The sequence below is a fragment of the Eurytemora carolleeae genome, unplaced genomic scaffold (genome assembly GCF_000591075.1).
Source record: "Eurytemora carolleeae unplaced genomic scaffold, Eaff_2.0 scaffold326, whole genome shotgun sequence".
Classification (NCBI taxonomy): Eukaryota; Metazoa; Arthropoda; class Copepoda; order Calanoida; family Temoridae; genus Eurytemora; species Eurytemora carolleeae.
In genome coordinates, this window is record NW_019396246.1 from 210724 (window position 1) to 221409 (window position 10686).

General features: G+C 31.7%; 1 protein-coding gene across 5 annotated transcripts in view; it reads right to left on the minus strand.

The window, feature by feature from the left end:
* Positions 1-1194: 1194 nt before the first annotated feature.
* The window catches only part of LOC111699286 (histone-lysine N-methyltransferase SETD7), an 18301-nt gene continuing 8809 nt past the window's right edge, over positions 1195-10686 (minus strand). For 2 of the 5 annotated variants that reach the window (XM_023469916.1, XM_023469915.1), the window contains 6 exons: positions 7899-7990; positions 5901-5944; positions 5219-5327; positions 3769-3912; positions 2338-2404; positions 1195-1988 (listed from right to left, as the gene is read on the minus strand). In XM_023469916.1, coding sequence (XP_023325684.1) covers positions 1894-1988; positions 2338-2404; positions 3769-3912; positions 5219-5327; positions 5901-5944; positions 7899-7990 — 551 coding nt within the window. In that variant the 3' untranslated portion in view covers positions 1195-1893. The other 3 variants (XM_023469914.1, XM_023469918.1, XM_023469917.1) reach the window with 3 other exon arrangements.

The following is a 10686-nucleotide window of genomic DNA, read 5'->3' on the forward strand; positions in this document are numbered from 1 at the left end:
GGGGGAGTAAATAACCCAATAACCCCCCTTATATCCGCCACTGTGTTTAAAGTTTAAATAATAGATTTTTTTTACACATTTTTCGACATAGTGGCATGCGAGGTTTCTCAAAGTTGAGATTTCTCAATTATCATGAATAGTGCCTAATTATAACTAATAAAGTGGTATATAAAACTTTAAACATTTTTTACACAAAAAGGAAAATATTTAGAGAAAATAATTTGGATTGAATTTTATTTAATCTTTTATAATTTCTGATTTAAGGAATACCTTTTTTAGTTCAAATTAAATCTATAAAATTTGTAAAATTTATTTAAATCCATTTTTTTAGAAAAGGTATTGTTTAAATCAAAGATTACAACTAAACAAACTAATTGTTCATTCCAGAAATATTTCTTCACATATCTTCTTTTCTGCGTAAGAAATGTTTTAGTACACATGCTTTTAGTCCATATATGTTTCTAATCATGATAATCAATAAAATACTTCTAATATTTAGTAAAATTATTATGCTAATACGTCAAAAAAAAACCAAGACTTTAAAACATAATAACGGATTTAAGGAACGCGGGGAAGAACAGAACCATCATGTTTAAAACCCTGATAGGGTTAGTATTCATGAAGAGGTTGGAAAAGCTGGTTATGGAAAAATACGTCAGCCAATCGAGGCAGAGAAATCCCTGCAGTGTTCCATCTACTCTTATCGTATATAAATACTCAGTATCGTTTATTATTTCTAACGTGTAAATATATTTTGTGTGCATAATCGTATCATTATTCAATTCAGTTTAGGCTATTTACTCGTTTTAGCTTCAAAATACTTTGCTTGCCTGTCTGTTTTTCCGTTTGTATTTAATAAACCTCAAAACGGCTGAACTGATCATTCCCAAATTTTGTGTAAGAACTTGCATGACCCTAGGGATGGTTTATGGATGCTAAAAATTACAAAAAAGTGTTTCCAAAAGTTTTGATTTTTGAAAAAAATTGAAAATGCGCAAAAAGATATAATTATCAAATACGCGAACTTTTTTGTTATTGTTATATATTTAAATTGTACAAAGAGATGATGCTCACAGATGCAGCCACAATAAAAAGCTGAAATCGAGGATGGGCGTGAAGCGCCTTAAAACCTAGTTATTAATATTTAACATACTAAATCGGCACAATTTTAATCTATATATTACATATATTTCTTTAAAGATATATATTACATAGCTAGAGTCAGTCTGCTTATAAAAAGTCTCCTCAATTTTTAAGACAGGGTCGACTTTTAAGTGTCTCAACGCCGCGGGCTTTGTGTCCTCGAAGAAATAATGACTGTTTGATAATTTGAAAGGAAGGCGACATTTGCGAGGAAAACCCATTTATTGCGTTTTCTCCCTTTAATTAAATATTGTAGAAATAAGTGATTTATTTATATAAAAAAATAATTTAAAAAGTTTTAAGATTGGGCTGATCATGTCTAAATTTGTGTCGAAATGATGAAAAAACATATGGGGTCTCCAGGGTCACTGTGATTTAAAGTATTCAAGGTCTCAAGCACTAATCGAGAGAATTTTACCAATTACTTCTTAAAAAGCAAAGATAACAACAAGTGCTCTATATAGACATGAAAAGATCTACGCTACAGAAAAGCATAAGTATGTTAGAGAATCAAATTGCTCTAGGCGTCTTTAAAAATTAATAAGACTTTATATGCCGCGGCCTGAATCTATGTGCACTGTGATCTAAAGGCCTCAAGCTCTCAATGTACATGTAAATTGCTAAAGAAAAACATAAGCGTTGCGACACTTCAAAGTCGCCCCTGTCTTTTAAATGAGACTTTACTAAGCAGGCTGAATCTATGTGGGAAGGCTCTCCGTCCAGAACACCACGGTGATTAAAGGATTGAATCTACGCATCGCGACGTGTTTCTTTAATATTAAATGGACGCTTAACATTACAATCCATCCAATCCTGATAGCTGACTCCCTGAGCAGCAAATATACCTAAACAATATTGTTAAAGGAACTGTCTGCGTAATTCAACTAATTAACTAACTCAGCAAACATACCTAAACAATATTGTTAAAGGGACTGTCTACGTAATATACCTAAACAATATTGTTAAAGGGACTGTCTACGTAATATACCTAAACAATATTGTTAAAGGGACTGTCTACGTAATATACCTAAACAATATTATTAAAGGGACTGTCTACGTTATTCAACTAATTAACTAACTCAGCAAATGCGGAAATTGATCAAACAAATTTTAGTTTCAAAATATGTTTTGAATTTGTGATAACAAAATTTAACTAAAAATCTCAAACTTAGAATTTCTACTATTTCTACTTACTATTGTGCCAAGCTTGAGTGTACCAATCTGGAGAATCATTTAAATCATATCCATATCCAACCAATATCTAGATAAGTTTAATATCCATATCCAACCAATATCTAAACAAGTTTAATATATCCATATCCAACCAATATCTAAGCAAGTTTAATATATCCATATCCAACCAATATCTAAACAAGTTTAATATCCATATCCAACCAATATCTAAACCAGTTTAATATAGCTATATCCATCCAATATCTAAACAAGTTTAATATCCATATCCAACCAATATCTAAACAAGTTTAATATCAATATCCAACCAATATCTGAACAAGTTTAATATCCATATCCAACCAATATCTTAACAAGTTTAATATATCCATATCCAACCAATATCTAAACCAGTTTAATATATCCATATCCAACCAATATCTAAGCAAGTTTAATATCCATATCCAACCAATATCTAAACAAGTTTAATATCCATATCCAAACAATATCTATACAAGTTTGATATATCCATATCCAACCAATATCTAAACAAGTTTAATATATCCATATCCAACCAATATCTAGACAAGTTTAATATCCATATCCAACCAATATCTAAACCAGTTTAATATTCATATCCATCCAATATCTAAACCAGTTTAATATATCCATATCCAACCAATATCTAAACCAGTTTAATATCCATATCTAACCAATATCTAAATAAGTTTAATATCCATATCCAACCAATATCTAAACCAGTTTAATATATCCATATCCAACCAATATCTAAACAAGTTTAATATCCATATCCAACTAATATCTAAACCAGTTTAATATCCATATCCAACCAATATCTAAACAAGTTTAATATCCATATCCAATCAGTATCTAAACCAGTTTAATATCCATATCCAATCAGTATCTAAACCAGTTTAATATCTATATCCAACCAATATCTAAACAAGTTTAATATCCATATCCAATCAGTATCTAAACCAGTAAACTGAAATAATAAAATGGCCCCCACAATAAGCTTATTTAACAGTATTTTGAATTTTGGGTCGAAGTTCGTCTCTGATTTTGGAGTAATTCAATTATTTCTATTTTTTGCATCTTACTCTTTTCAGTAAAAATTTTATAAACAAAAAATAATGAAGAAAAAACCACAACAAAAATTCTGATTTATCAAGAAAATGATAAACGTTAGTCTTTGAACTTTTTTTTATCCAGCAAAATTACGGAAAGTAATAAAAAGTAACAACATCATTCTAGTCCATGAATCGTTAATTAATTTATCCACCTTTTCCACTTTAGACTGCTCGAGTTAGAACTTTTTTTCATGGCATATAAGATATTGAATATTAAAAAAAAAATTTAAAGTTGTCATTTCTCAGATTTCTTCCAGATGCTAAAAAACCGTAAAAAACCTATTTTATTTTAAAGATAAAATACCTCTTCTCCCGCGTAAATATCAGTTGTTGATGTTATGCAAGGAATTAGTCCGAATTTAGGATGATCGAAGACGACAAACTCCGCATTGGGGAGAAAGCTGTGGTTGCATTTGTGCGCCAAAGTTCCGCAATATCTTTTAACATCCTTAAATTAATAAAAAAAAATATATTTCAAAAGTGAATGTTTTTTGTTTACATAAATTGTTTATTTAAAAAAAATTGATTGTTATTTAAATTGTTTTTAATCGTTATATTAACGTTAAATTTACTTATATCGTTTTTGTTAAAGTTAGTCGTTTAGTGTTCCTGTAAATGTCTTTATGTTTATGTTAATCGTTTATGGACTAGGGGCCGACTGCAGCAACTAAGACAAAATTTGGAAGTTGCCCCATGGGAAATTGTCACTTGGGAAGTTACCGCTTGGGGAATTTTTTTTCTGAAAATATCTATTGTTCCGTTAGGTTAACCTGTGCCTAGATAGGGATATCTATTGTTCTTTTATGTTTACCTGTGCACAGATAGGAATATCTATTGTTCCGTTAGGTTAACCTGTGCCCAGATAGGGATACATATTGTTCTGTTATGTTTACCTGTGCCTAGATAGGAATATCTATTGTTCTGTTATGTTTACCTGTGCCTAGATCGGAATATCTATTGTTCTATTAGGTTTAGATGTGCACAGATAGGAATATCTATTGTTCCGTTAGGTTAACCTGTGCACAGATAGGAACGTCTATTGTTCCGTTAGGCTTACCTGTGCACAGATAGGACTATCTATTTTTCCGTTAGGTTTACCTGTGCACAGATAGGACTATCTATTTTTCCGTTAGGTTTACCTGTGCACAGATAGGAATATCTATTGTTCCGTTAGGCTTACCTGCGCACAGATAGGAATATCTATTGTTCCGTTAGGCTTACCTGCGCACAGATAGGAATATCTATTGTTCCGTTAGGCTTACCTGTACACAGATAGGAATATATATTGTTCCGTTATGTTTACCTGTGCACAGATAGGAATATCTATTGTTCTGTTAGGCTTACCGGTGCACAGATAGGAATATCTAATGTTCCGTTAGGTTAACCTGTGCACAGTTACGAATATCTATTGTTCCGTTAGGCTTACCTTTGCACAGATAGGAATATCTATTGTTCCATTAGGTGTACCTGTGCACAGATAGGAATATCTATTGTTCTGTTATGTTTACCTGTGCACAGATAGAAATATATATTGTTCTTTTATGTTTACCTGTGCTCAGATAGGCATATATATTGTTCTGTTATGTTTACCTGTGCCCAGATAGGAATATCTATTGTTCTTTTATGTTTACCTGTGCACAGATAGGAATGTCTTTCGTTCCGTTTGGTTTACCTGTGCACAGATAGAAATATCTATTGTTCCGTAAGGTTTACCTGTGCACAGATAGGAATATCTATTGTTCCGTTTGGTTTACCTGTGCCCAGATAGGAATATCTATTGTTCCGTTAGGTATATCTGCCGGATCAAAGATACGATAGTTATTTGTCTCCCATGTTGTAGGATCAAACTCAACAGGATCAGCCCTAAATAATTATCTCTGTTTTGAAATTAAGCATGATAGATTCCAATTTTTTACTGAACGTGTATATAGGAAAGTTGAAAGTATATGCCTTAACCATAGATTAATTAACAATAACATATAGAACACTAGATGTCGTCTTTTAAGATTTAGGGGTTTTTCGTTTACAATAGCCCTGAGACAGAAGCCAAAAGGTGTTACACACATGCTCCAGAGAGAGAGCCTGTTCTTCGCCGCATACGCATAACTCCTTTAGGCTTCTGCCTCACGGTTATTGTGAACGAAAACCCCCTATATCTTGAAAAGACGACATGTAGTGTTCTATCTGTTAATGTTAATTTATCTATGGCCTTAACCACCTAAATGGAAGCAGATATAGATTTTACTTGACCTCTTTTCTTAATAGATGACACTTAAGTAAGTATTTCAAAAAATTACAGTAACTTTTAAATTTTTTTTCGCATTTTTTTTTAATGCCCAAAATTCGAACAAAATAAAAAAATTGAAAGTTTTGTCCAAAACATGGATAATCCCTGATTTGTTTACTCCCCTGTAGATATTGAAAGCAATAAATCACCTTGACCCATTGTAGAAAGCAATTATAGTATTTGGTTCAATATCCTTCAAGAATATTAGATACTTTTTATCATAGTACAGGATACTGGATACTTTTCATCATAATACAGGATACTTGATACTTTTCATCATAATACAGGATACTTGATACTTCTAATCATAATAAAAGATACTGGATACTTTTCCTCATAGTACAGGATACTGGAACTGAATACTTTTCATTACATTACAGGATACTAGATACTTTTCATCATAATACAGGATACTGGATACTTCTCATTATGATACAGGATACTGGATACTTTTCATCATAATACAGGATACTAGATACTTATCATCATAATTCAGGATACTGGATACTTTACTTTACAATACACGATACTAGATACTTCTCATTATATTATAGGATACTGGATACTTTTCATCATAATACAGGATACTAGATACTTTTCTTTATATTAGAGAATATTAGATAATTTTCATTATAAAACAGGATATTAGATACTTTTCATTTTAATACAGGATACTGGATACTTTTCACCATAATACAGGATACTGGCTCCTCATCTTTATATTACAGGATATTAAATATTTTTCATTACAATACAGGATACTGGATACTTTTCATTATAATACAGGATACAGGATACTTTTCATTATAATACAGGATTGTTGAGCTAAAAGCCTCAACGGCAGGGGTTGATCCCTGGGCGTCTAAGAATATCGAGAGGAATTTCCCGGGAGGTCGGAGCCTAGGTTATCGTCCCGATGCGTCTATAAGTTTATCAAAGTGTGATTTCCCTCTACTGAAGTAGTCGACAACAATCCCAAATAGGTTTATTTCCAACCTAAAATAATTACATTTAAAACATGAAATATTTTTATAAACCGTTGACATATACGGTTATGAATAATAATGGGTTTTTGACTTACTAGTAGGTGAATATTGATTAAATAGGGGTTCAAATACTTAACCACAGGGTTAAATATTTAACCTCACGGTTAAAGTTCAGGTTTAAATTAAGTCAGAAGTGGAATTTAACCATAAACTTAAAATTTAAGTCAAAACTTCTCGTTCTTTAGTTTTATGACTCAGGAATAAAAAATTTAAACTTCTGAACATAAATATCCGTTTGGTTACACAATTTTGTTGTTCATTGCAAAATCACGAGTTTTTGGCTTTTACAATTTTTTAAACGTGTTCACTACACGAGTTAGTTTATATTTTGTCGGAGTCTTAAGCAAAATTGGGTTTGGGTTTACCGGAGAATAATTTTTGTCAAAGACGACCTTACAATGGAGTAAGATATGGATGTTTATGGTTTCGAAGGATACTGGCTACTTCTCTTTATATTACAGGATATTAGATAATTTTAATTGTAATACAGGATACTGAATACTTTTCATTATAATACAGGATACTAGTTACTTCTCATTATAATATAGGCCATTAGATAATTTTAATTATAAGACAGGATACTGAATACTTTTCATTATAATACAGGATACTAGTTACTTCTCATTATAATACAGGACATTAGATAATTTTAATTGTAATACAGGATACTGGATAATTTTCATTACAATACAGAATACTAGTTACTTCTCATTATAATACAGGACATTAGATATATTTCATTATAATACAGGATACTGGATACTTTTCATTATAATACAGGATACCAGATACTTTTCATTATAATACAGGATTTTAGATACTTCTCATTGTAATACAGGTTACTGGATACTTTTCATTATAATACAGGATACTGGATACTTTTCATTATAATACAGGACACCAGATACTTTTCATTATAATACAGGATTTCAGATACTTCTCATTGTAATACTGGATACTGGATACTTTTCCTTATTATACAGGATACTGGATACTTTTCATTATTATACATGATACTGGATACTTGTCGGTTTCCTAGGAACAAACTGAGGCAGAATTCGTACCATGAATATATCTTTTTATTTCAAAGTATCTAAATTCCTGTTTTGTAAATATTCCTTCACTTGCTCCTGGTATTCGGGAACGTTGAACTTCTGTAAATCTTAATTCATAGGGATCTCTGATCAACGGATCTAAATACATGGATCTCTCATCAACGGATCAAAATACATGGATCTCTGATCAACAGATCTAAAGACATGACTCTATGATCAACGGATCTAAATAAATGCAATCTTTGTTAACGGATCTAAATGAATGGATCTCTGTTCAACGGATCTAAATACATGGATCTCTGATCAGCGGATCTAAATACATGGATCTCTGATCAACGGATCTAAATACATGGATCTCTGATCAGCGGATCTAAATACATGAATCTCTGATCAACGGATCTAAATACGTGGATCTCTGATCAACGGATCTAAAAACATGGATCTCTGATCAAAGGATCTAAATCCATGGATATCTGATCAACGGATCTAAATACATGATTATCTGATCAACAGATCTAAATGCATGGATCTCTGATCAGCGGATCTAAATACATTGATCTCTGGTCAACGGATCTAAATACATGGATCTCTGATCAGCGGATCTAAATACATGGATCTCTGATCAACGGATCTAAATACATGGATCTCTGATCAACGGATCTAAAAACATGGATCTCTGGTCAACAGATCTAGATATATAAGGATCTCTGATCAACGGATCTAAATATATATAAATCTCTGATCAACGGATCTAAATATATATAAATCTATGATCAACAAATCTAAATATATGGGTCTCTGATCAACGGATCTAAATATATTGATCTCTGATCAACGGGTCTAAATATATGGATCTATGATCAACAGATCTAGATATATGGATCTCTGATAAACAGATCTAAATACATGATTCTCTGATCAACGGATCTAAATACATGGATCTCTGATCAACGGATCTAAATACATGGATCTCTGATCTATTTACCTTTACATATATAATCATATGTTCCTATTTGTCTGTTATGAACATGTCCGCTTGGCCTAAATAGGTAAACTTAAGAAAATTCAAAATTGAGTTTTATTAAAAACTTTTACTTCCACTTATATTTAAATAGTTTCTGAGCTAGGAATTTATTAATATAGTGAGAAGAAGTAGAATACAGGTTTACCCATAAAGACTTCAATGACGAGCTAAAACTCTTAACCCTATAAACCTGAAGGGAATTTGTATATTTTTACCTACTAAATACATGATATTTTTACCTGCTAAATACATGACATTTTTACCTGCTTAATACATGATATTTATACCTGCTTAATACATGATAATTTTACCTGCTAAATACATGATATTTTTACCTGCTAAATACATGATATTTTTACCTGCTAAATACAGGCATTTTTACTCCACTTTCGTCATCAATAATACTCTCAATTGTTGCCTGAATTAAAACAGTATAAAATTATTTTATTTTAGCACTATTTTATCTATTTAACCTTTGAATATTATGATTTGATTTTCTTAAAAAAAACAATGTATGTTTGACCCTATAAAATGATTTGTTCGGAGATGTGTTAATCTTAATTACTTGATAGATATATCCCAAGGGGCACGCTTAAATATTAGAGTCAATGCTTAATCTCAATCTAAATCTCAAGGTATGATCAACATGAGATATCGAAAAGGAATTAGATTGATCCTTAGTTCTGCAAAAGTTCTAATCTGTAACTTTGAATTCTTTGAAATGGTAGGAATTATGATGTATGTATGGGTTAACCACGATGTAGTTTTGGGGGGATTTGTTGCTGCAGGGGGGCTGGGTCTTAGCTACCTCTCCGTGTGTATTGGCTTGAGTGTACACTTCGGATAGTTTACTGATAAAGGATGTTAAGAGATTATGACCTATTCATACAGTACAAATATCAAATATGCAGTATACGCTTTCGGATTGCAAGTGTATGGGGAGGTTTTGTACCTTGAATTTTACTCAGTTTTCTCAGAACAGTTTATAAACGATGAAAAATTGCTCTGTAAATGCACATCTTCCTGTGAAAATGGAATCCTGCACACGATAAAGGAGCAGTGGATTTTAATAGTAACGTGGAAAACAAATTCTCCATTTAAATATTTTCAGAAATCATCCCCGTGTTCTGTAATGTACAGATTGACCTTTGGAAGTGGAGTACATGGCCTGTACAATTAGTGAAGGATTAGCGTACATCATCACTCTATACACTATAACCTCGTTGGGTTCTACCTTCGTACATCATTAACGGAATGAACAATAAATATTTGTGTGTCCTAAATACTACTTTCCTGAAAAAAGATTTAACATTTAAAACTCCTTACTTTCTTAGCGCAGAGATGTCCTAACCTGACGTAAAGGGTGTCCTAAGAAACTTGACAGTAGCAAGAGGTCGTCTTTGATCTTTGAAATAATTTTCAGCATTTATTTTTCAATCTACTTCTTCATGTATGATTCTTGAAACAATTATCACAAAATTCTCCTAGTCCTGGCATTTTAAAAATGTATCTGCCTTTTTTACTATTACTTTCAAGTTTCAGGTCGTCTTGCTCCTGTCAAGTTTCCAGGGACACCTTGTACTTACCCACAAAGATATTCATACCTGTTGGGCTGACTGCATAGTTCCTTTGATGAAACTTCCGACTAGTGCTGTATGAAAATCAGGATATATGTATGCTAAAATATAGAAAATCAGGATATATGTATGCTAAAATAAAGAAAATCAGGATATATGTATGCTAAAATATAGAAAATCAGGATATATGTATGCTAAAATAAAGAAAATCAGGATATATGTATGCTAAAATA